Raw genomic sequence first — 26,372 nt, 5'->3', positions numbered from 1 at the left:
TATGATACAGGCGAGAAAAGTCAAATTTACATTTTTTGCTAGGTATGTGTTGGAACATTTGTCCCGGATCAGTCGAATACTGAAACAGGCAAGAGGTAATGCCCTTCTGGTAGGAGTCGGGGGAAGTGGCCGTCAGTCCATGACTCGTTTGGCCACATCAATGGCTAAAATGCTTATCTTTCAGCCCGAAATCTCCAAGAGCTATGGAACAAATGAATGGAGAGAGGATTTAAAGGTACATTTATTTTCAATCTGTTTCGAATCACTGCTAATTTACATGGATAAATTTACTCAATTTTATCACTGAGAATTGCTTTCAATGCAACTGTTTTGGTTTTTTTTGACAGCATTTGCTTCGCAGTGCAGGAATGAGAGGTCAGCCAACTGTGTTCCTGATTACAGACACACAAATTAAAGAGGAGGCATTCCTGGAGGATGTGGACAGTTTGCTCAATACTGGAGAAGTACCAAACCTTTTTGCAGCTGATGAAAAACAGGAGATCATGGAGGTGTGAAACCTCTGTTATTCAAATTGTGCAACGATACATGGTGAAATTTTAAAATGCTTACAATTGGACTTAAGATTTGTGATGGATGACATCTGGTTTAATGCATAGCTGTACATAAATTGTACTTGCACGAAAATGCATAATATTGCAGTTGTACCACAGATTGGATGATAATTTCCTGGGGCCAGAATTTTCTGACCGTCGGGATTCTCTGTTCCTGCCGGAAGTGCACCCCCGCCGCTGGGTTTCCTGGCAGCTTGGGGTGGTTTTTATGGGAAATCACATTGACAAATGGCGGGAGTAGAGAATTCTGCGGCCAGTGAACGGCGCGCCCCGAGAATAACGTGGCTGGGGGACCGGAGAATCTAGTCCCCAGTTTTAAAAGGTGGAAATTCTTGTTTGAATTGATTCAGGAACCCAGCCCAAAATAAATTCAGATTTTAACAAAAAAATAATTTCCAGAACTGTTCATTGAAGGATGTTATGTGGAAAATGAACAGGGGAGTGCAACTAATTATATTGTTATTTCAAAGAAGCAGTACATGTATCACTGATTGAATTCTCTACTGTGATTATGATTATTATTAATTCTATGATTCCATGAGGTCCTTCACATTGAGCAGGCATGGTTGTAATTGCATCAACTCCATCAACAATGGAGGCAGCACGGTGGCGCAGTGGTTAGCACTGCTGTCTCACGGCGCCAAGGATGCGGGTTCGGTCCCAGCCCCGGGTCACTGTCTGTGTGGAGTTTGCTCATTCTCCCTTTGCCTACGTGGGTCTCATCCACACAACCCAAAAGATGGGCAGGGTAGGTCAATTGGCCATGCTAAATTGCCCCTTAATTGGAGAAAAAAGAATTGGGTACTCTAAATTTATTTTTAAAATTCCATCAACAAACCATATTCCAATTTTAAGAATGCTGTAATTTTTTAAAAAGCAGTATGCCTTGTTTTTCTTAGAAAGCTGACCTTTAAATCAGGCATAATACATGAGAGTATACAAACATACAAATCAGGAGCAGGAGTAGGCCGTTCGGCCCCTCAAGCTTGCTCCGCCATTCAATAAGATCATGGCTGGTCTGATTGTGGTCTTAGCTCCACATTCCAACTCACCCCCGATATTCTTTGATTCCCTTGTTAGTCAATAATCTATATATCTCTGCCTTTAAAATATTCAATAACCCTGCCTCCACTGCTTCCTGGGGAAGAAAATTCCAAAGACTAACAACCTTTTTGAGAGGAAAAAAATTGTCCTTATCTCAGTCTTGAATGGGAGACTCCTTTTTAAACTAGCCTCTCCCACATGGGGAAACATCTGTTCAGCATTGCCTTGTCATCCCCAATAAGATCACCTCTCACTCTTGTAAACTCCAATGGATACAGGCCCATATTTGTCAATCTTTCCTCATAACATAGCACCCTATCCCAGGTGTCAGTCAAGTGAACTTTCTCTAAACTGATTTTCATGCATTTATATATTTTCAAAATAAGGAGACCAAAACTGTACACAGTACTCCAGGTGTGGTCTCACCAATTTTTTGTATAACTGTAGCAAAGCATTTAGATAGATAGATAGATAGAACAGTACAGCACAGAACAGGCCCTTCGGCCCTCGATGTTGTGCCGAGCAATGATCACCCTACTCAAACCCACATATCCACCCTATACCCGTAACCCAACAACCCCCCCTTAACCTTACTTTTAGGACACTACGGGCAATTTAGCATGGCCAATCTACCTAACACCATAGGCCTTCTTCACAACCCTATCAACCTGGGTGGCAACTTTCAGGGATCTATGTTTTACATAGAATTTACAGTGCAGAAGGAGGCCATTCGGCCCATCGAGTCTGCACCGGCTCTTGAAAAGAGCACCCTACCCCCTATCCAAGGTCAACACCTCCACCCTATCCCCATTACCCAGTAAACCCACCCAACACTAAGGGCAATTTTGGACACCAAGGGCAATTTATCATGGCCAATCCACCTAACCCGCACATCTTTGGACTGTGGGTGGAAACCGGAGCACCCGGAGGAAACCCACGCACACACGGGGAGGATGTGCAGACTCTGCACAGGCAGACGTTTTCTATTCTGTTTTCCTTGCAATAAATGGCAACATTCAATTAGCCTTTCAAATCACTTGCTGTATCTCACACTAACTTTTCGTGATTCATGTACCAGGATACCTAGATCCCTCTCAACTCAGACTTCTGCAATCGCTCTCCATTTAAATAATATACTGTGTTTCTATTCTTTCTGTTGAAGTGAACAAATTCACATGTTCTCACGTTATACTCCATCTGCCTATTTTCTGTCCGCTCACCTACCCTATCTGTACCCCAATACCCCAGGATCCTTGGGCAGGATTCTCTGATCCTGAGGCTAAGTGTTGACGCCGTGTTTTACGACGGCGTCAACAGGCCCCTAGGAGCAGACCGGCGTCACGTGAATCCCCCCCCCCCCCCCCCCCCGCCCCACCCCCACCGCCGATTCTCCAACCCGGCGTGGGGATGGAGAATCCTGCCCTTTATGTCCACTTCACAACAACTTACTTTCCAGTTATCTTTGTATCATCACAAATTTAGCAACCATACATTCAATCCCTTCATCCAAATTATGGGTATAAATTGTAAATAGTTGAGGCCCCCAAAACTGGGGGCACCCCAATTGTCACATCTTACCAACTTAACAATGTCCCATTAATGCCTATCCTCTTTTTCTGTTAGCTAACCAATCCTCCAGAATGTTAATATGTTACTCCCTACACCATGAGCTCTTATTTTGTGCAGCACTTTCTCAAATGCTTTTTGGAAATCTCAGTTCAGCATTTCCACGGGTTTCCTTTTTATTTACATTGCTTGTTACTTCCTCAAAGAACACCAATACATTAGTCAAATTCGATTTCCCATTCACAAAACCATGTTGTCTCTGCCTGATTGTATTTAGATTTTCTAAGTACCCTGCTATAACCTCCTTAATAATAAATTCTCACTATTTCCCAGTGACAGATGTTAAGCTAACTGGCCTGTAGTTTGCTACTTTCTGCCAATTCAAAGAAGTTACCACCCCCAGTGGCCTCCAACATTGATACTTCTTGGATTTGTGGGTTTATTGGGAGTGGACCTCATTAGCATGAACAAACAAAGCAAATGCCACAAAATCTTCCTTCCTATCTGTGAAGATTTCAAATTGTTTGACTTGACAAACCATTCTCAGTTTGCTCTTTTCTATATCCTTTGGTTGATCTAAAATGCAGAACTGCCATCCTCATTCAAAATAAAGTGGGCTGTTAGATCCATAAATGAATCAATCTCAGCGTGCAATGCTGAAACAACCATTAAGATTGTGGTCCAATGAATTGCAAGGACAATGTGTTTAAATAAGAAAGATGCAATACTTGATGACTGGGGGAGTAAATGTTAACAGTATTTGGTAATACATTCTGTTTTAATTGCATAGGGTGTCCGCATAGCAGCTCAAGCAGGAAACAAAAATGCAGACTTCAGTCCTTTAGCCCTCTTTGCTTTCTTTGTGAGTCGCTGCAGAGAGAATTTACATGTTGTGGTGGCTTTCAGCCCCATTGGAGATGCTTTCCGAAATCGTCTGAGACAGTTCCCTTCGCTCATCAACTGTTGCACTATTGATTGGTTCCAGGTATGTTAAAGATTTCCAATGTTTGATATCCATGTGAATCTACTTTCGAGTAGAGAGGATATAGCAGAGATTTACTAGAATTGCACCAGGGATGTGAGAGAAGGGGCATAATCAGATTGTCAAAACAATCAGAAGTGACATAAGGATGTTTTTTCTACACATTAAGTTGCTGTGATCTGGAATGAACTCCATTCAAAGGCAATGGAAGAAGATTCAACAATATTATTCAAAAGAAAATTGAATATATACTTGGAGGGGAAAAATTACAAGGCTCTGGATAAAGAACAGGAAGTGAAACTAATTGACTCGCTCTTTCAAAGAATTGTCACAGGCATGATGGGCCAAGTGACCTCCTTTGCTTATTCATTCTATAATTCAAGGCTATTATAATAATAAGGAAACATGCAACCATAACAATAATCATGGTAGCAGAGTTGTTAGCACTGTTGTGAATTAGACATTCTGAATTCTCCCTCAGTGTACGCGAACAGGCACTGTAGTGTGGTGACTAGGGCATTTCCATAGTTACCTTTTTGCAGTGTTAATGGAAGCCTACCTGTGACACTAATAAAAATTATTATTAATAAAGATTACAATGAACTGTAAAAATTTGGTCCATCTACTGAGAACCACACAACTGCAATGTTTTGTGCATCACTATCTACCTTTCCCACTTCTCCCAAAAGTCGTATAATCTACTGGGAGAGTCAAGAAAAAAGATAAAACCCATGCATTTAGAGGAAACAAAATCTGGAAAATCCCTCCAATCCCTTTTAAATAACAAAATAGGCAATCAATACTAGCATATGTAGTTTGATGGTTCTGATGATGGCAGTAGGGAAACCCAGTGTCATCCTTTTGGACCACAAAGACATGCCTTCGGGAACTGTTTTATGGGAATTTGTTAGGTAATAATAACCCCCCCCTCCCCAGTCACAAATCTGGTCCACTTGAACCCAGATAGCCTCAGCTAAATCAAAATCACAACTCTAACACCATTAAGCTGTTCCATTGGTAAAAGCAACCCCACCACTTCTTTGACCTACTGTATTCTTTATGGCTCTCTTGGAGCCTTTTAGATTAATTCCTTGTGCTACCACTGCAACAAATGTGTCTGTGCCACAAGAATACACAGTGACCATCTCAGTCAGTAAACTTGTCTTTCAATAAATACTTCCCACAAGTTATTTTGAAATCCTATATAAACTTTTATGCACTCAAGAAGTTTATATGAAGGGTATCCCTGAAGGAACTAGCCCGAACCCATGATTTCCTGTCAATTGTCAATGAGGTGAAACTTATTTTTGCAAAGATCCTAAAGGCATATGGCAAATTCAGTTATTTAATTGTTTCTCTGCAGTGACCTAGTCTTGACTGGTAGTAATCCTAACATTACTACCCTTGCACTCTGGTTCTGGAGGTCAGCTGGAAGGTCTTTGCATGAACCTATTATGTTAATATGAGATCTTGTATTTAATAGTAGACAATATTAGCATAGTCAGAGGGAATATATGTGGTCAGAGGCTAATGCAGCTGAATGAGGAAATATTTGGCTGAAAATTTTTTCATAACTGCTCTAATTCCTTTTCATTTTACACGTACAATCTTGGCCAAGTATAATGATTTTAACCATGTTTTGGAAAAACTCAGCTAAGTCACGTCAAAATAACACTGAAAAGCAGGTCATCAGAATCTTCATACTTAAACAAGAATCTGTTTTAAAGTAATAAATGTGAATAATTATTCAACGTGATAGACTTCTCAATTTTGAGTCTGTACAAGCCGTAAATGATTTCACTGTTTTCTATGGATCTCTTTGTGGTTGAAGCGTCTGCTGTAGAATTGGCATAGATGTCACCGAACACTACACGTTATTGTGAGTGCTTCGCGGAATTTCTGCAATTCCACCACCTCTGGCCTTCCTCTGAGTATGTTGTGAGTTTGGCACAGATGTTCCTCCAAACGTACTGGGCGGGATTTACTGGCTGTTCACGCCAGCAGGAAATTCCGGTCCCACACCGGTGCATGGGCTTCCTGGCGACGATGGGTGCTGACCAGTAGATACCGCTGGTGGGCCACTTCCACCGCCGAAAAACACATGGCGGCGGGCTGGTAGGAATTCCAGTCTACTGAATCAAATTTCAATGCTGGCCTCCTTGTGGACCAGTTAGTTACCTGTAGTGTTTTTCCAATTGAGCTGGTCTACAATGTAGAGGTTTGTAAGGTTCTCCTTTAGATGTCCTTGTATCGTTTGTACTGACCACCTTGATACAGTTTGCCATGAGATAGCCCCCTGTGATGATCTATTTCTGCTTTTGTAACTATTCATGTGGGAGGACGGTCTGCCCGTCTAAGTTGAATTTTCTAGAGGCTTTTCTCCATGCTGTTGATCTCAGCACAATGGAGCACCTCATTGTTTGTGATTGTGTCCTGCTATCAGTTCTCATGCTGGACTTCCGCTGTCTTTGGTGGCAGCATTCCAGAGCTTTTTTAGAATCATAGAATTTACAGTGCAGAAGGAGGCCATTCGGCCCATCGAGTCTGCACCGGCTCTTGGAAAGAGCATCCTACCCAAGCCCACACATCCACCCTATCCACATAACCCAGTAACCCCACCTGACACTAAGGGCAATTTTGGACACGAAGGGCAATTTAGCATGGCCAGTCCACCTAACCTGCACACCTTTGGACAGTGGGAGGAAACCGGAGCACCCGGAGGAAACCCATGCACGCACAGGGAGAACATGCAGACTCCGCACAGACAGTGACCCAAGCCGGGAATCGAACCTCATACCCTGGAGCTGTGAAGCAATTATGCTAACCACTATGCTCCCGTGCTGCCCCACCGTGCTTTTATGCAACACCTACTGCACACCCAGGACTCTGTGCCATATAGCAGGGTGACAAGAACCTCAATAGCTTTTGTCTTTAGTCTTTAGTTTAATGCCATGCTGTGTTCTGCATGTGTGCATGAATATCTTTATCAGTGGTGGCATCCAAGAGAATTATGAGAATTTTTCGCCAGCCTTGAGACTGGCTATGTTTGGAACTTTATAGTGTTTACCTGAGGGGGTAGACAGGATGCAGATTTGAGGTTACTATTTGATCAGCCATGATCTTATTAAATGGCAGAGCAGGCTGAGGGTCTAAATGGCCTACTCCTTCTCCTTCTTCGTATATTCATCTGTACCTGATGCTGGTTGAAACATAACCTTGGTCTTGGAGACTGATTGCAGACCAAAGTTTTTAACAGCACATGAGAATTTGTTTGCCATAGACTGGATGCCTTCCTTGTGGGCCTCCCCGTAACAGCCTCCCCGAACAGGCGCCGGAATGTGGCGACTAGGGGCTTTTCACAGTAACTTCATTTGAAGCCTACTCGTGACAATAAGCAATTTTCATTTAATTTCATTTCATAGAGCACAGTCATTTGCATATGAAGTATTCAGATTACTGTCTCTGTGAATAATTATTATACAGGGATGAATTGAAGATGTTAACTGGAGTAGTTATCTACTGTTGTCATGAAAGTTTTATTATGAATGAAAGAGATTATTTTACTGAAGACAATGTTCTGTACTATTATATTTAATAAATACTCAATAACATGACTGCATTAAGATTGGTGAGTTCTCATAAGAAGCAAGCCCAATTGCCGTGCTGAAACAGCTAACAAAAATTCCTAGAGTCCAAAATTAATTTGCGTGGTGCTATTTTTTGCAGCTGTATGCTGACATACCTCTGCTTGCACCCAAATAAGTTTCAAGAGCGAGATTGTGATGTCACAGGTGTCAGCATGCTGATGCAACACATAAATACAGAAACTGGCTCAGAAATATGTAGCGAGTGCCTTCCTGGATTGGATTTGTTTATTGTCACGTGTACCGAGGTACAGTGAAAATCATTTTTCTGCGTGCAGCTCAAACAGATCATTCAGTATATGAAAAGAAAATATGTAATAGGGCACCACAAGGTATAGGAGATGTAAGAAGATGATCCATGTGAGAGAGCTCGCAGAGAGTTGCCACGCCACGGCGTCATCTTGTGGTGAGCAATTGGAAAAACTACAAGCAAGGTGGGGCCTGTTCTGGGACTCAGCAAGTTGCAGCTTTTGACATAATTGTGTTCAGGGATGGGGTTGGGGGTCGATTTCTGATTATCACAGAGAGGCAGAGAATTCCACTCTTCAACAGTCTGCAGTACCCACCATTTTCATCCTACAATACAGACTCTCTCAGGCATAAACTGCAGAGAATGCTCCCCACCCCACCATTGCTCCCAGAGAGATCCAAGCAATGGAATCTCTGCCTCAATGCAGACTGATAGCTTGCTCCTCATGTTGGAGACCAGGGATAACCATGTCACACACAAAGTTCATGACCTCCTACGCCATCCCACTATATGAAGTCAGGGGTGCTTTACTAGAGCCACATAACACTAGCTTCAAAGCTATTTCCCGCTTATGGACCTTGCACTTACTTCGGCTAAAACTGAGCTCCTAGCTATCTGATAGCACAAAAGCACATGGAGAGGGAGAGGATAGGGAAAGGAGTTTGGTGAGGAAATCAGGATGTCTGTGTTCACTCCATCAGCAGTTTCTATTTCATGGCACCTTTGAGGATGAGGTGTGGCATGAATAAATAAGTTGCAGAAACTTACTGCCATTCAGGATGACCTCTGCTGCATTGAGTGTCTTGGGCTCCATTGCATCGCTGCCAATGATCCAGTAGATCATCTCCAGGATAATACAGGGATGTAGCCATCTTGGTCTGCCTCATTTCTCTGGCTTTCACGTCTGTTTTGTACCATCTTCACCTGCACGTTAGAGGGCGGAATGTCATTGACTGGCAGTATGTTTGGATGAGAGATGTGTATGCGTGGTATGATTTGAAGGTATGTGTGAGTGAGGTGTAATTGTAATGTAAGGGTGTTAGGAATGCAGGAAACTCACAAATTATGTGATATGTGGCTGAAGGTTTGCTGGAATTATCCCAGAAGCGGTGCAAATTATTTTGGGTGTCGTGATGGTTTGGCATAAAACTTAATATAAACCAGTTAAGTATTACAAAAACACAAAAATACAAATTCGAGGACAACATATTTTAAAGTTAATGGGATGGAGTTATCCAATATTGCAACACAGTTATGTCCCCAAGAACCCGTAGGCTTTGGAGGTATATCAGGAGCCTGAGGCCAAAAATGTAAATATTAAATGATGATCTCTCATTACACTTCAAAATCCAGTAATTTTATGCAGCTCCTATTGTCACTGAATTCATTTCCTGGTAATGACTAAAAAATTATTTGCTAAAATATTTTATTTCCTTTGACAGCCATGGCCTGAAGATGCACTTGAACGAGTTGCAAACACCTTTCTTGAAACCCTGGAATTGACAGATTTTGAACGTAATGAAGTTGTTCCTATTTGTAAATTCTTCCACACATCTGTTATTGACTTATCAACAAAGTGAGTTTGCAATATTAGTTACATTTTTTATATTCTATTTACTTGGAATATGTTCACAAAATTCATCATGCCTTCAGAAGCTGCATATTAGAAAAGCAAATACACGATGAATTCAAGTGAGTTGAAAACTTTCGGTTTCCAGAGACAAATTGGGTAGATTTTAACTGGCCAGATGGGAATTGAAGCGTAACACACAGTGAATCATGACAGAAAGACTTATCTCCAGCTATTGATTTAACCAATGCAGTTTTTTACATAAATGTAGCCCAGATGTCGACATACAACCATTTGAGGGGATGTGCTGATTGTAGGAAGTCTAAGGGCAGGATTCAACCAAACAATTTCTATGGGCGGGATTCACCGGCTGAGTCCGCCCGGCGACCGGAGATTTCTGCCCGAGGTCAATGGACTTTTCCATTGTCCCGTCTCGCCCGTGGCGATCTTGCGGCAGGGTAGAAGAATCCAGCCCAAAGTTCAATTTTGGAAGCGTTTGGTAGGGTATTTCTCGCCGGCTTTTTGGGCGAGATCCATACTGTATTCAACCACACTTCGTCATTTTTTGGGGCCTTGGAGAGTTTCTCATCGGTCAAGCCCACATCTTGGGCGCGTTTTAATGGGGAAAAAATCATTTTGGGGTATTTCTCAGTGCCTGCAGCACTGAGAACAGCTCCCCAATTAAACAAGACTCTTTCTTTTTCGGGCCTTAACGAGGAAAGATCCACAGAGGCCGCACTTACATTCATTTCCTGCACTGACGAGCTCAGCTCCTCACGGCAGGAAGAGATCGGGGTGTATTTTCTGTGATCTCTCAGCCTGCCCACCCTCACCCCACTCCCCCACCCTCACCCATCTCCCACCCGCTGACCCACTGCAGCCTCTGGACAACCCCAACTTACCAATTGAGGGTCCTTGAGGCCCCCCCTTCATAAGGGCAGCATACCCCGGGTCCAACTCAGCATGGGCACCCGGGCAGTGGCAACTGGCCACCTCGGCAGCACTGCCAAGCTGGCAGTATCAAGGTGTCCGGGGTTGCCAGGGTACCACCCTGTCACCTCTAATGACCCTGGAGAGCCCCGCAAGTACCATTACACCTGGTGCACATTTGTGGAAACCAGTGTTACACTGCACCACTGCGAGGTCTCCCAGGGGAGGGTGTTCGATCCCGGGCACTGGGAGACTCCAGCATAGCCATATTTAGGTGAAGCTAGCTGCTCACATAAATATGCTAACTGCTAAATTAAACTGCAAAAAAGCTAACTGCTCATTTAAATTTGCAAATCTGGATCCCGCCCAGTGAACGCGAGATCCAGATTGCAATGTCTCACAAGATGTTCACAGTAACTTCATTGAAGCCTACTCGTGACAATAAGTGATTTTCATTTCATTTTCATGTTGTTAGATCCCACGAGGCGTCCCGAGCGTTGTAAATCCCATAAGAGGCTTCACGTGAGATTTAATGGCCTAGTCGTGCCACTGAGTTGGACGTGATAAGGGCGTACGATTACACCCTTAGAAATTTTTTTCAACACTGGGGAGCTGAACTCGCCAGTGAGACAGGTTACTCCAAGATCAGGCCGCATTTTGAAAGGGAGCCCTGATCTCTAAGTCGTCACCCGTCACCCACCACCGCCGTCACCGCCGCCACCGCCGCCACCCGCCGCCGCCGCCACCACCACCACCACTCTCCCCTACCACCTCTCTCCCCTACCACCTCTCTCCCCTACCACCTCTCTCCCCTACCACCTCTCTCCCCTACCACCTCTCTTCCCTACCACCTCTCTCCCCTGCCAGGTCTGCCTCCCTTTCAGGACCCCCACTCTTAACCTCCCCTACCTTTATGAGGCTCCTTCATACTCGCCCTTCCATCCCCACTCCTTATAACCCCTTCATCCCCCTGTCATGGACAGGCTCTCCTCAGACCTGGACCCTTGGCAGTGCCACCTTAGTGCCTGGGCACCCTGGAAGTGCCTCCTCCCTGCCTGGCAGTGCCGTCCAGGCACCTTGGCAGTGTAAGAGGGAGTGCCAGAGTGCCACCCAGCTCTGTCCCCGACCACCCAGGGATCTCCAATGGCCTGGGAAACCCCCTGCCAGATGCTGTTAAATGTGGACCAGTATTAACGCCTGGCCAAGGCCTCGCTGGAGAGGTCGTTAGTAATCGGTGCCGGGAAAATCTGGTGCAGACATATTTAAATTAGCCTAATGGCTCATTGAAATATATATATCTGAATCTCGTCATCTTGCGAGATTCCGATTAATCTCGTGAGATGTCTCGAGCGTTGCAAATCTCACAAGAAGATTTTCCCAAGATTCAACGCTTTGTTGCATCACCAAGTCAGGTGTGATGAGGCCGGTAAATCGTGCAGTAAGACTAGTTGAAGCCTCTATTCAAATTGCCCACCAGTCTTTTTAAAATAGCCAGTATTATGGCACCGATAACTTCACAGACTCCAGTGCAAAGGGCACCATGGCCCCTGTAATTTAATGATGGGAGCAGTGTTACTTGCGGCAAGGTGAGACTTCCATCCCCTGAGTTATGGGAGGGTCGGGGGGGGGGGGGGGGGGGGGGGGGGGGGGGGTATAGCGGTGTGTGGGGCGCAGAGGTGGGAGGGTTAGTGCACCCATATGGCCAGTGTCACTCTGCAGAACCACAGGCCAAGGCCATGATTGCTGCCTTGCAGGCTGCGGCAATTGCGGTCCGTGACTGGAAACCTCCCGAGTCCATGGGGGGTTACCCCGTTCCCTGCCACATACCCCCATCTCCCCGGCCCTGGCAGGGCACCACCCCCCGCCAGCCAGCCTAGTAATGTCTGGCCCGGCAGCCCACGGTTGCGCCTCTATGTCCTACCTCCTCTCCCTCCCTCATCAGCCATGATGCCGGTTTCACGATTTTTAAAAGCACAAGCGAATCGCGCCGTCAGAAACTTGGCCCATCAGAGGAGGAGAATTGCGGAGGCCCCGGAGAATACCGGGTTGTGCTCGCTAATATGCTAGCAGTGTTTACTGTACGTGCGTTCCGGACTGCATTGATGCCACTGTCGAGGTGACGGAGAATGTGATTTGGCGTCAAATCGGCACATGCCGTGATTTCGGCATCAGAATAGATTCTCCGCTCAATCACGTTTCCCGATTTTGGTGTCAGCCAACGGAGAATCCCGCCCACTATTTTCCTTCCATTGTGACTGCGAATAAGACTTAACAGGTTGTAACTTTGGCATGTTACAAAACAGTTGTGGGTGGTCAATAATGTATTCCAAGAGGATATAAATGCAAGATGGAAATTTGTATGTAAAATTTGGAACATTATACAGTTGTTTTATGCTATTTGTTCAGGCACAAACTATTTAAGCTGCTCTCTCCAGGCTTGGCAATTAAAGCAGGCTTTTGTGTTGATCAAGCTCAAATTGTAATGCCAAACCTAATCTGAGTTTGGAATACAGCAGAATGTAGCTCCCTTGATGTGGCCACTTTGGCTTGAGTATAACTCCAGTGTGCTATGAAGCTTGGTTTAAAATATTGCAATCCTGTTTTCCTGTAATGGGAAAGGGCGCTTTAAAAATGTAGTAACTGAGAACAGACTCAATTGTCACAGTTGGATTCACAATATACCGAGGTTCTTATGCAAATAACACTCTGCATATCTTGGACCACAGTTTTGAGATTCTCTAGAAGATCCAGGCAACTCCTTGCTTAGTCCACATTATGGGCTGGATTTTAAGCTCCCCTGCCGACAGGTTTGAAGGTCAGCGGCTCATAAAAGTGTCCCCCACCCCACGTCTCAGATGATGAATCGCCTTTGCAGGATCCCAAGCCCATTGGAGACAGCCCCAGGAAAGATTCTCTTCTCTCCCCCTCACCCCTCAATCTCTTAAATCCAACCCCCATCTCTCTCATACCCTTTTCAGGACTTGCCAGCCTGGACCCAGCAATACCGAAGACATACCTTGCCACTGGCTGGGATTAGAGAGATTCCGGCCATCTGATCGGCTGGCCCTTCTCAGAGACTGAGGCAGATGTCTTGTCTTGCTGCTCCCAGCATTAAATTGCTGTGGGCAATATCGTGGGCGGACTCCCACCTAACTTAGCCGGGTGGGCTTGGGTCGGGACCTCTATCTCATAAAATGCAGCCCATCATCTGGTGAATTTTCTTTCAAGAATTTGATGCCAATGTGGTTTCATAATATTTATTTGTTTTAGGTTTCTCCAGGAGCTAAATCGCCATAATTATGTCACTCCTACATCCTACCTGGAGCTTATTGCTGCTTTCCGTCAGCTTTTAACACAGAAGCGTGACACAGTGATCAAAGCTAAAAAAAGATACACAAATGGATTGGATAAACTGGCATTTGCCGAGTCACAGGTTAGTGAACAAACAATAAATAAAATACGTGTGGAATGACACATTCTTTGGCCCAAATTCCCTGTCTTTGTTTGTGACTAGACTTTCCGGTGCCGCTGAAAGCTTTGGCTGGAATGACAAATTTTCCGTTCTCGCTTGCAACGGGTCATGTCATGGACGAGACCAGAGAATCATTTAGTTTTTAAATTAATCTGTAGTTTAGTACTCTTTCCACCATTACAAAAGTACAAATTTCTCGAATGGGTCATGCTGTTGTGAAATTATAGGTGCAGAGTAATATCCATACATGATTAATTATAAGTTTTAATAAGGCAGTTTGGGAACAAAAGTAAAAGCCCTATCTGTTTCCAAGTCTAGGTTCCAGCCATGGCTCAGTTGGTAGTATTCTTGTTTCTGGATCAGCAGATTGTGAGTTCAACTCCCACTCTAGGAATTGAGCAGAAAATCAAAGTTGACTCTCCACTGCAGTACTAAGGAAGACTGCAATGTCGAAAGGGCTATGCCCCCTAGTTCTAGTTTCACCCACCAGTGGAAACAACCTCCCTGCTTCTATCCTATCTATTCCCTTCATAATGTTTGTATGTTTCTATAAGATACCCCTTCGTTCTTCTACATTCCAATGAGTATAATTCCAGTTGACTTAGTCGCTCCTCATAAACCAATCCTCTCAACTCCAGAATCAACCTAGCGAATTTCAAGATATTAGTCTATTCTTCAAAATTTCATGATCGAAAACTCATTTCTTCCTTTGGCTGAAAAACGTTTTGGTAATCGCAAGATATTTTGTGATTGTGTTTCTATCATGTGGCATATATTACAGTGAGTTTGTCGCTTGTTTATAACTGCCTATAATTTTGTAGATACTTATACTGAATATGCACTAAAATAGATTAATGTTTAAAGTATGCAGTTAACAAATTAATTTTGAAATATGTGGTTTGATATCACTAAGATAGGGATGTTTAATACTGCTCAAGTTTAAAATGTGTCTGCTGGCTACTCAGCCAGTATCTTTCCACTGAATCGGCTCAACTTCACAATTATCTCCCCACAACTATTTCTACGGGAAAGCTTTTCAAATTTATTAATTTCAGTAGATTTTTAAGATGGGTAGGTTTTTCAATTGCTGGCAATATTACAGATGATCTTGGCCAAACATGGAAACCACTGGAAAGCAATCTGGAGTGAAGACTTCGATGGCCTCTCCTCAACCCAGTACCCCAGAAGCTACATAGCTACCACTGCTGACCTGATTGGAACCACTTAACTCAGCACAGAACAGAACTTGAAGCTCACAGCTGATGAGAACGTGGGATGCATTTATTATTGAGCCATTAGAGGACCCTGATGGATGACTTCCGGTGATGGCCATGGTGTGAGTGGGCGCACACAGGGCAGCTTCTGCTCGAGGGCATATAAAAGAGCTTTTTTTACCCAAAAACGGGAGAAACTTCGATGGAAAGTGTAGGTGAAGGTTGGAGGAGAAGGTCCCCGCAATTGTGGCATGTCTGCTGGTTACCAAACCCGGCAGAAGAAGGTGAAAGACCTGGCCAAAGAGTTGGAAGAGATCTGTGGCACAGCAGTTACTAGAAAGTTTGTGGAGGAGGAAGGGCCAGTGCAGGAAGGAAAGCCCCAGGTGGAACAGTTGATGGCTTTCATCAAGGAAGAGTTCCGCCAACAAAGGAAAGAGATGCAGGTACATCTCAACGATGTTGGCAGGGCTTGTGGCGGAGGGAGTACTGCACAAACCCCAGAGGTGGATAGACCGCACAGGTCTCCAAGGCAGAAGTCAAGAGCAGGGGAGCCACCTTGGGCGGTGATCGTGAGACTCCACAAGTTCGTGGAAAAAGAGAAGATCCTGCAGTGGGCCAGGGAGAAACGGAACTGTGAATGGGGGGAGAACGACGTCCGAATATACCAGGATATTGGAGCTGAACTGGTAAAATGGCATGCTGGATTTAACAGGGCCAAGGTGGCGTTGTAACGACGGCAGATCAGGTTCAGGGTGCTGTACGCGACAAAACTGTGGGTGACTTATGAAGGCCGGGTATACTCCTTTGAGACCCCAGACATGGTGAATGAATTAAAGAGCACAAACTGGGGGAGAAGCAAACTTTATTGGTAGACAGAGGTGTCGGCACTTTGAAGAATGGAAGAAACGGGTAGAGTGGGGGAAGAAGGGTGGGGGAGTTTTCTTTTCTCGTTGGGTGGACAATGTGTAGCAGGGGTGAAAACTTTGTAAGAGGATAGCATCCCCCCCCCCCCCCCCCCCCCCCCCCCCCCCCCCCCCCCCCCGCCTGTGGCAGTACTTTTTCTTTTTTAGGAGGACGTGCCCATGGTTTGAGTTGTGTCTTTGTTTGGGTGGGGGAGGGGAGGTCCACGGCGAGTCTTCTACACAGAACAAAGAGGAGAGGGTGGGGGGGAAGAGTCAGAAGGAGGAGCCTTTGGGCAGGAGCTGCCATGCTGGCAGGTAATCCTGGTGAACGGAAGTGAGGTGGGGGAGATGGCCGCGAGAAATGGCCGAGGGGGAAGGGATGGAGATGCGATGTGGCAGGGTTGGAGAAGAAGCGTGGTCAGGGGCGGAGAAGGAGCCATCTTGGATGGGCCCAGTACAGGGTAAAATTAGAAGGGGCATAGCCAAAAGGGAAGGATGGTAGACAGTAAAGGGAAATGGAGGTGTAAGCCCTGGTACGGCCGATAACATGGAACGTGCGAGAGCTCAATGGACTGGTGAAGAGATCTCGGGTCTTTGTCAAACTCAGGAGTTTGAAGGCGAGGGTGGTCTTTCTGCAGGAGACACACCTCCATGTGAGGGACCAGGTCAGGCTGAGAAAGGGATGGGTAGATCAGGTACTCCTCTCGGGGTTTGACTCCGAGTTGCGGGGGCTGGCCATCTTGATCAGCAAGAAGATGGACGGGGTTTGTGAGTTTGAAGGAAGTGAGGGACCTGGGTGGGAGATATGTGATGGTGAGCGGGGTATTGGAAGGGACGCGGTGGTGGTGAACGTATAAGCACCGAATTGGGACGATGTAGAGTACGGGGAGATAGCAAGTCGAATGTTGGCACACCTGTTGCGTAGGCAGGCAACGTCATGGAAATTTTAAGATATGGACAGAGACAGGGGAGGTGGTGTCGGAGCCAGGGAAGATAAATTAGATGTTTAGGGAATACTATAAGGAACTGTACAGGGTGAACCCGGGAGGTGAAGAAGGGGACAAGGGGCGGTTTTTGGATAGACTGGAGTTCCTGCAGCTGGAGGAAGAGAAGAGGCAGTCACTAGAGGAGCCCTTGGGGCTGAGGGAGGTATTGGACAATATTGCGACGGAACTGGCACCGCATCTGCTGGGGGTGTTTAACGAGGTGCCGGAGAAGGATAGCTGCCAGAGATGATGACGCAGGCAATGATCACATTAATACCAAAGAAGGGGACAGACCCATTGGAATGTGGGTCGTTCAGGTCCATATCACAGTTAAATACAGATGGAAAAGTGCTGGGTAAGCTGGTGGTGAGGAGGATGGAAGATTGTTTTCTGGGGGTGATTGCGGATGACCAAACAGTTTTCGTAAAGGACAGGCAACTCTCTAGTAATATAAGGCAGTTGTTAAATGATTATGACTCCGTCAAGAGGATGGGTATCAGAGTTAGTGGTGTCCATGGATGCAGAGAAGGCATTTGACCAGGTGGAGTAGGCGATACTTGTTCGAGGTCCTGGGAAGGTTTGGGATTGGCCCGAAGTTTGTGGTATGGGAGCACTTGTTATATGTGGCATTGGTGGCGAGCATACAGACCAACAATATGAGCTCACAAAGTTTTGGGTTACACAGGGGAACAAGGTGGGGTGCTCGCTTTCACTGCTACTGTTCACGCTAGCAATAGAGCCCTTGGCAATGGCCCTCAGGGGTTGGCAGAGTGGCGAGGGGTAGGGAGCATTGGGTGTCGCTATATGTGGACGACCTGTTATTGTACGAATCTGACCCACAGGAGAGCATGGGGAGGATTATGGGCGGTGTTGGGAAGGAGAAGGGCAAAATTGGTTAGGATGAGGGCTGTGGTGACCATGGTATTGCCACTGGCGCCAAGGAGAGTCCAGTGGTGCAAACCACAGTTAAGGTGTGCAACAGCTGAGGAGGCATTTTAGGATAGAGGGGATGTCGGTGTTAACACCGTTGAGCGAAACCCACAGATTTGAGTTTGGGGGAGGGGGGGGGAACAGACGTTATGTACAGGAAGTGGAGAGAAGTGGGGCTGCTGAGGGTGAGGGTTTTATACCTCAATAGAGGTTTGCTAGTATGGAGGAACTGAAGGAGAGTGGAGCTTCCTTATGGGTAAGGGATTTTGCGCGGGTGGTCTGGAAAGAGTTCCCCAAGCTACCAAAGAACGCTTTACTGGAGCGGCTGCTGCTCCCGGATGTCGAAGGATTAGATTGGATTTGTTTATTGTCGCGTGCACAGAGGTACAGTGAAAAATATTTTTCTGCAAGCAGCTCAAACAGATCAGTTAGTACATGAAAAGAAAAGAAAAAGAAAATACATAAAAGGACAACACAACGTCCACAATAGAGAAATACAGCACAGAACAGGCCCTTTGGCCCACGATGTTGCGCCGAACTTTTGTCCTAGGTTAATCAAAGAATTTTGGACAATTTTTCATGGCCAATCCACCCAACCTGCACATCTTTGGACTGTGGGAGGAAACCGGAGTACCCGGAGGAAACCCACGCAGTCACGGGGAGGATGTGCAGACTCCACACAGACAGTGACCCAAGTCAAAATCGAACTTGGGACCCTGGAGCTGTGAAGCAATTGTGCTATCCACAATGCTACCGTGCTGCCCTTAAGAAGTTAACCTACACTCCATTATTCTACCCTAATCCATGTACCTATCCAATAGCCGTTTGAAGGTCCCTAACGTTTCCGACTCAACTACTTCCACAGGCAGTGCATTCCATGCCCCCACTACTCTCTGGGTAAAGAACCTACCTCTGACATCCCCTCTATATCTTCCACCATTTATCTTAAATTTATGTCCTCTTGTAATGGTGTGTTCCACCCGGGGAAAAAGTCTCTGACTGTCTACACTATCTATTCCCCTAATCATCTTATAAACCTCTATCAAGTCGCCCCTCATCCTTCTCCATTCTAATGAGAAAAGGCCTAGCACCCTCAACCTTTCCTCGTATGACCTACTCTCCATTCCAGGCAACATCCTGGTAAATCTCCTTTGCACCTTTTCCAAAGCTTCCACATCCTTCCTAAAATGAGGCGACCAGAACTGCACACAGTGCTCCAAATGTGGCATGACCAAGGTTTTGTACAGCTGCATCATCACCTCACGGCTCTTAAATTCAATCCCTCTGCTAATGAACGCTAGCACACCATAGGCCTTCTTCACAGCTCTATCCACTTGAGTGGTAACTTTCAAAGATCTATGAACATAGACCCCAAGATCTTTTTGCTCCTCCACATTGCCAAGAACCCTACCGTTAACCCTGTATTCCGCATTCATATTTGTCCTTCCAAAATGGACAACCTCACACTTGTCAGGGTTAAACTCCATCTGCCACTTCTCAGCCCAGCTCTGCATTCTATCTATGTCTCTTTGAAGCCGACAACAGCCCTCTTCACTATCCACAACTCCACCAATCTTCGTATCATCTGCAAATTTACTGACCCACCCTTCAACTCCCTCATCCAAGTCGTTAATGAAAATCACAAACAGCAGAGGACCCAGAACTGATCCCTGCGGTATGCCACTGATAACTGGGCTCCAGGCTGAATATTTGCCATCCACCACCACTCTCTATCTTCTATCGGTTAGCCAGTTTGTTATCCAACTAGCCAAATTTCCCACTATCCCATGCCTCCTTAATTTCTGCACAAGCCTACAATGGGGAACCTTATCAAATGCCTTACTAAAATCCATGTACACTACATCCACTGCTTTACCTTCATCCACATGCTTGGTCACCTCCTCAAATAAGTCAATAAGACTTGTAAGGCAAGACCTACCCCTCACAAATCCGTGCTGACTATCCCTAATCAAGCAGTTCCTTTCCAAATGCTCAGAAATCCTATCCCTCAGTACCCTTTCCATTACTTTGCCTACCACCGAAGTAAGACTAACTGGCCTGTAATTCCCAGGGTTATCCCTATTCCCTTTTTTGAACAGGGGCACGACATTCGCCACTCTCCAATCCTCTGGTACCACCCCTGTTGACAGCGAGGACGAAAAGATCATTGCCAACGGCTCTGCAATTTCATTTCTTGCTTCCCATAGAATCCTTGGATATATCCCGTCAGGCCCGGGGGACTTGTCTATCCTCAAGTTTTTCAAAACGCGCAACACATCTACCTTCCTGACAAGTATCTCCTCGAGCTTATCAGTCTGTTTCACACTGTCCTCTCCAACAATATGGCCCCTCTCGTTTGTAAATACTGAAGAAAAATACTTGTTCACGACCTCTCCTATCTCTTCAGACTCAATACACAATCTCCCGCTACTGTCCTTGATCGGACCTACCCTCGCTCTAGTCATTCTCATATTTCTCACATATGTGTAAAAGGCCTTGGGGTTTTCCTTGATCCTACCTGCCAAAGATTTTTCATGCCCTCTCTTAGCTCTCCTAATCCCTTTCTTCAGTTCCCTCCTGGCTATCTTGTATCCCTCCAGCGCCCTGTCTGAGCCTTGTTTCTTCAGCCATACACAAGTCTCCTTCTTCCTCTTAACAAGACATTCAATCTCTCTTGTCAACCATGGTTCCCTCACTCGACCATCTCTTCCCTGCCTGACAGGGACATACATATCAAAGACACGCAGTACCTGTTCCTTGAACAAGTTCCACATTTCACTTGTGTCCTTCCCTGACAGCCTATGTTCCCAACTTCTACACTTCAATTCTTGTCTGACAGCATTGTATTTACCCTTCCCCCAATTATAAACCTTGCCCTGTTGCACGCACCTATCCCTCTCCATAACTAAAGTGAAAGTCACAGAATTGTGGTCACTACCTCCAAAATGCTCCCCCACTAACAAATCTATCACCTGCCCTGGTTCATTACCAAGTAATAAATCCAATATGGCCTCCCCTCTGGTCGGACAATCTACATACTGTGTTAGAAAAGCTTCCTGGACACACTGCACAAACACTACCCCATCCAAACTATTTGATCTAAAGAATTTCCACTCAATGTTTGGGAAGTTGAAGTCACCCATGACTACTACCCTGTGACTTCTGCGCCTTTCCAAAATCTGTTCCTCCACATCTCTGCTGCTATTGGGGGGCCTATAGAAAACTCCCAACAAGGTGACTGCTCCTTTCCTATTTCTGACTTCAACCCATATTACCTCAGTAGGCAGATCCCCCTCGAACTGCCTTTCTGCAGCTGTTATACTATCTCTAATTAACAATGCCACTCCCCCACCTCTTTTACCATCCTCCCTAATCTTGTTGAAACATCTATAACCAGGGACCTCCAACAACCATTTCTGCCCCTCTTCTATCCAAGTTTCCGTGATGGCCACCACATCGTAGTCCCAAGTACCGATCCATGCCTTAAGTTCACCCACCTTATTCCTGATGCTTCTTGCATTAAAGTATACACACTTCAACCCATCTCCTTGCCTGCAAGTACTCTCCTTTGTCAGTGTTACCTTCCCCACTGCATCACTACATGCTTTGGCGTCCTGAATATCAGCTTCCTTAGTTGCTGGACTACAGATCCGGTTCCCATTCCCCAGCCAAATTAGTTTAAACCCTCCCGAAGAGTACTAGAAAACCTCCCCCCCAGGATATTGGTGCCCCTCTGGTTCAGATGCAACCCGTCCTGCTTGTACAGGTCTCACCTTCCCCAGAATGCGCTCCAATTATCCAAATACCTGAATCCCTCCCTCCTACACCATTCCTGCAGCCACGTGTTCAACTGCCCTCGCTCCCTATTCCTAGCCTCGCTATCACGTGGCACCGGCAACAAACCAGAGATGACAACTCTGTCTGTCCTGGCCTTTAACTTCCAGCCTAACTCCCTAAACTTGTTTATTACCTCCACACCCTTTTTCCTACCTACGTCGTTGGTACCAATGTGCACCACGACTTCTGGCTGCTCACCCTCCCCCTTCAGGATCCTGAAGACACGATCCGAGACATCCCTGGCCCTGGCACCCGGGAGGCAACATACCTTTCGGGAGTCTCGCTCGCGACCACAGAATCTCCTATCTATTCCCCTAACCATTGAATCTCCTATTACTATTGCTTTTCTATGCTCCCCCCTTCCCTTCTGAGCCCCAGAGCCAGACTCAGTGCCAGAGACCTGGCCGCTGGGGCCTTCCCCCGGTAGGTCATCCCCCCAACAGCATCCAAAACGGTATACTTGTTTTGAAGGGGAACAGCCACGAGGGATCCTTGCACTGTCTGCCTGTTAGTTTTCTTTCCCCTGACTGTAACCCAGCTACTCTTGTCCAGTACCTTTGGTGTGGCTACCTCCCTGTAACTCTTCTCGATAACCCCCTCTGCCTCCCGGATGATCCGAAGTTCATCCAGCTCCAGCTCCAGTACCTTAACATGGTCTCTGAGGAGCTGGAGCTGGGTGCACTTCCCGCAGGTATAGTCAGCGGGGACACCAGTGGTTTCCCTCACCACCCACATCCTACAGGAGGAGCATGCAACTGCCCTAGCCTCCATCCCCTCTTACTTTACAGAATTAGCTGCCCTGTAGACCAACTGGACCTCTGCCCTCTGACTCTTCTTCCAGTCAGCTGTACTCTAAACTCCTGGCTCCCTTCACGCTCTTTGATAAATATAGGAAATTAAATGTCAGGAGCACCTTACTCCCTCCTCACCTAACTCCCTCAGTCACCAAACTCTCACTGTCGCACTCAAATGCCACAAGTTCAGCACTCTAGTGAAAGCACAACAGTGCCTATAAAGAAATAGACACTGGCATCAGGTGAAGCATACAGGAGTGTAGAATTAATCAGGTCAGTCCATAAGAGGGTCATTTAGGAGTCTGGTAACAGCGGGGAAGAAGTTTTTAAAAAATCTGTTTGTGCCTCCTGCCCGATGGATGAAGTTGGAAGAGTGAGTAAGCCGGGTGGGAGGGGTCTTTGATTATGCTGCCCGCTTTCCTCAGGCAGCAGGAGATGTAGATAGAGTCAATGGATGGGAGGAAGATTTGTGTGATGGACTGGGCTGTATTCATGACTCTCTGAAGTTTCTTGTGGTTTTGGGCCAAGCAGCTGCCATACCAGACTGTGATGCAGCTAGATAGGATGCTTTCTATTGTGCATCTGTAAAAGTTAGTAAAAGTCAATGTGGACATGCTGAATTTCCTTAGTTTTCTGAGGAAGTATAGGCACTGTTTTGCTTTTTTGGTGGTAGCGTGACGTGGGTGGACCAGGACAGATTTTTGGTGATGTGCACCCCCAGGAATTTGAAGCTGTTAACCATCTCCACCTTGGCCCGGTTGATGCTGACAGGGGTGTGTACAGTACTTTGCTTCCTGAAGTCAATGACCAGCTCTTTAGTTTTGCTGGCATTGAGGGATATATTGTTGTCGCTGCACCACTCTACTAGGTTCTCTATCTCCCTCCTGTATTCTGACTCGTCGTTGATCGAGAACCGACCCACTATGGTCCTGTCGTCAGCAAACCTGTAGATGGAGTTGGAACCAAATTTTGCCATGCAGTCGTACGTGTACAGGGAGTATAGTAGGGGGCTAAGTACGCAGCTTTGTGGGGCCCCGGTATTGAGGATTATTGTGGAGGAGGTGTTGTTTATTCTGACTGATTGTGGTCTGTGGGTCAGAAAGTCGAGGATCCAGTTGTAGAGTGAGGAGCCAGGTCTTGGTTTTGGAGCTTTGCTATGAGCTTGGCTGGGATTATGGTGTTGAAGGCGGATAGGAATCTGATGTAGGACGACTTCCGGTTGCCGCTATGTGTAGCTAAGCCGCATGTTCGGCAGCTCCCGCCAGGAACGGACTTTGGGCTCTTTTAAGGGCCCCCAGCGGTATTTGCTCGACGGTTCCTGACGTGGGAAGGTGTCTGCAGCGGATCCCCAGTGGTCTATGGCCTTGACCAGGAGCGGGGCCAGCAGAATAGCGGTGGCAGCGCCTAAGAAAAAGCGGGGGAAGAGAATCAAGATGGCGGCCAGCGGAGGCCTCGAGGAATGATGGCAGTGGGCTCAGGTGCAGCAGGAGATTCTCCAGGGCTGTTTTCAGGAGCTCAAAGTGCAGCTGCTGGACTCGCTGAAGGCGAATACGGACAAGCTGCTGGCGACGCAGACAGCCCAGGGGGTGGAGATCTGGGAGCTCCGACAACAAGCCTCCGAAAGAGAGGATGAGGCCGCGGCCCTCGTGGTAAAGGTGGAGATGCACGAGGCGCTCCACAAGAAGTGGCAGGAGCGGTTCGAGGAGATGGAGAACCGGTCGAGGCGGAAACATTTGCGGATCCTGGGCCTCACGGAGGGGCTGGAAGGGTCAGACCTGGGGGCCTATGTGGTCGTCTTGTTGAACTCGCTGATGGGAGCTGGGTCCTTCCAGGGGCCCCTGGAGCTGGAGGGGGCCCACAGAATACTGGCCAGGAGGCCCAAACCGAATGAGCCGCCACGGGCGGTGCTGGTGCGGTTCCACCGGTTCGTTGACTGAGACTGCGTGCTTAGGTGGGCCAAGAAGGAGTGGAGCAGCAAGTGGAAGAACACGGTAGTGCGGATCTACCAGGACTGGAGTGCGGAGGTGGCCAAGCGGCGGGCCGGTTACAACCAGACAAAGGCAGTGCTCCACAGAAAGAGTGTGAAGTTTGGCATGTTACAGCTGGCACGTCTGTGGGTCACCTACAAGGACCGGCACTTTTATTTTGAGTCCCCGGAGGAGGCGTGGGTCTTTGTGCAGGCCGAGAAGTTGGACTCTGACTGAGGGTCGGGGGTTTGTAAATAACTGTGTTAACTTTTGGTGGGAAGGGTCTTTGTTTTATGCTGTTTTATGCTGTTTTAAGCTGGTTGTGGGTTGTTTCTAGGGTGGGTGGGGTGCTGTCTTTTTTTGCAGGGGCGGGGTCGGGCAGAGGGAAAGCGTGGGCTTTTCTTTTGCTTCCCACGCTGAGGGTGGATGCGGGTGGGGTCGGAGCTGAGAAGCGCGGGCTTTTCTCCCGCGCAAGAGTGGGAGGGGGAGGAGGAGGAGGAGGGTCTGCTGCTGGGTCTGGGGGAGGAGGAGTAGCCCCACGTTGGGAGGGGTCGGAGGTGTGGCGGGAGCTGCCGGTGTCAGCAGAAGTTAGCTGGCTCACGGGAGTGCTACGGAGGGAGTAACGCAGCTGGGAGGGGTCCTAGCCTGGGGGGGGGGTACCGGGTTGCTGCTGAAATGGGCCGCCTTGGGGAATGGGCCAAGCGAGGGGCGCTGGCCTGGGGTGGGCAGGGAACGGGTTATGGTTAGTCGGCAGGGGAGGGGGGCAGGGAGCCCTCTGATCCGGCTGATAACTTGGAATATGAGGGGGCTGAATGGGCCGGTCAAACGGGCCCGGGTGTTTACGTACCTGAAGGGGCTGAAGGCGGATGTGGCTATGCTCCAGGAGACGCACCTGAAGGTGGCGGACCAGGTTAGACTGAGGAAGGGATGGGTAAGCCAGGTGTTTCATTCGGGGCTGGATGTAAAAAATCGGGGGGGTGGCAATTCTGGTGGGAAAAAGGGTGTCGTTTGAGGCGTCAAAGGTGGTGGCTGACAGTGGAGGGAGGTATGTGATGGTGAGCGGCAAGTTGCAAGGGGAGCGGGTGGTGCTGGTGAATGTCTATGCCCCAAATTGGGATGATGCGGGTTTTATGCGACGTATGCTGGGCCGCATTCCGGATCTAGAGACGGAGGGCCTGATAATGGGGGGGGACTTTAACAAAGTGCTGGATCCCCCATTGGATCGATCCATGTCCAGGATGGGCAGGAGGCCTACGGCGGCTAAGGTGTTGAGGGGGTTTATGGGCCAGATGGGAAGGGTGGATCCTTGGAGGTTCGCGAGGCCGAGGGCCAGGGAGTATTCATTTTTTTCCCACGTGCATAAAGCCTATTCCCGGATCGATTTTTTTTGTCCTGAGCAGGGGCCTGATTTCGAGCTTGAAGGATGTCGAGTATTCGGCCATAGTCATTTCGAACCATGCCCCGCACTGGGTAGACCTTGAGCTGGGGGAGGAGAGGGACCAACGCCCGCTCTGGTGCCTGGAGGTGGGGCTGCTGGCGGATGAGAAGGTGGGCGGGCGGGTTCGGGGGTGTATCAAGAGGTACTTAGAGGCCAATGATAATGGGGAGGTCCGAGTGGGGACGGTTTGGGAGGCATTGAAGGCGGTGATTAGAGGGGAGTTGGTTTCCATCCGAGCCCATAGGGAGAGGGGAGAGCAAAGAGAGAGGGAGAG

General features: G+C 47.2%; 1 protein-coding gene across 1 annotated transcript in view; it reads left to right on the top strand.

Annotated features, from left to right (window-relative positions):
- The window catches only part of dnah12 (dynein, axonemal, heavy chain 12), a 385,091-nt gene that overhangs the window by 248,545 nt on the left and 110,174 nt on the right, over positions 1-26,372 (top strand). Inside the window, exons 43-47 of the mRNA XM_038812830.1 lie at positions 43-235; positions 348-509; positions 3,973-4,167; positions 9,501-9,634; positions 13,829-13,991. Coding sequence (XP_038668758.1) covers positions 43-235; positions 348-509; positions 3,973-4,167; positions 9,501-9,634; positions 13,829-13,991 — 847 coding nt within the window. The remainder of the gene's footprint in view (positions 1-42; positions 236-347; positions 510-3,972; positions 4,168-9,500; positions 9,635-13,828; positions 13,992-26,372) is intronic.

This window comes from Scyliorhinus canicula, chromosome 11 (assembly GCF_902713615.1).
Source record: "Scyliorhinus canicula chromosome 11, sScyCan1.1, whole genome shotgun sequence".
Classification (NCBI taxonomy): domain Eukaryota; kingdom Metazoa; phylum Chordata; class Chondrichthyes; order Carcharhiniformes; family Scyliorhinidae; genus Scyliorhinus; species Scyliorhinus canicula.
This window is presented reverse-complemented; position numbering and strand designations above follow the sequence as displayed.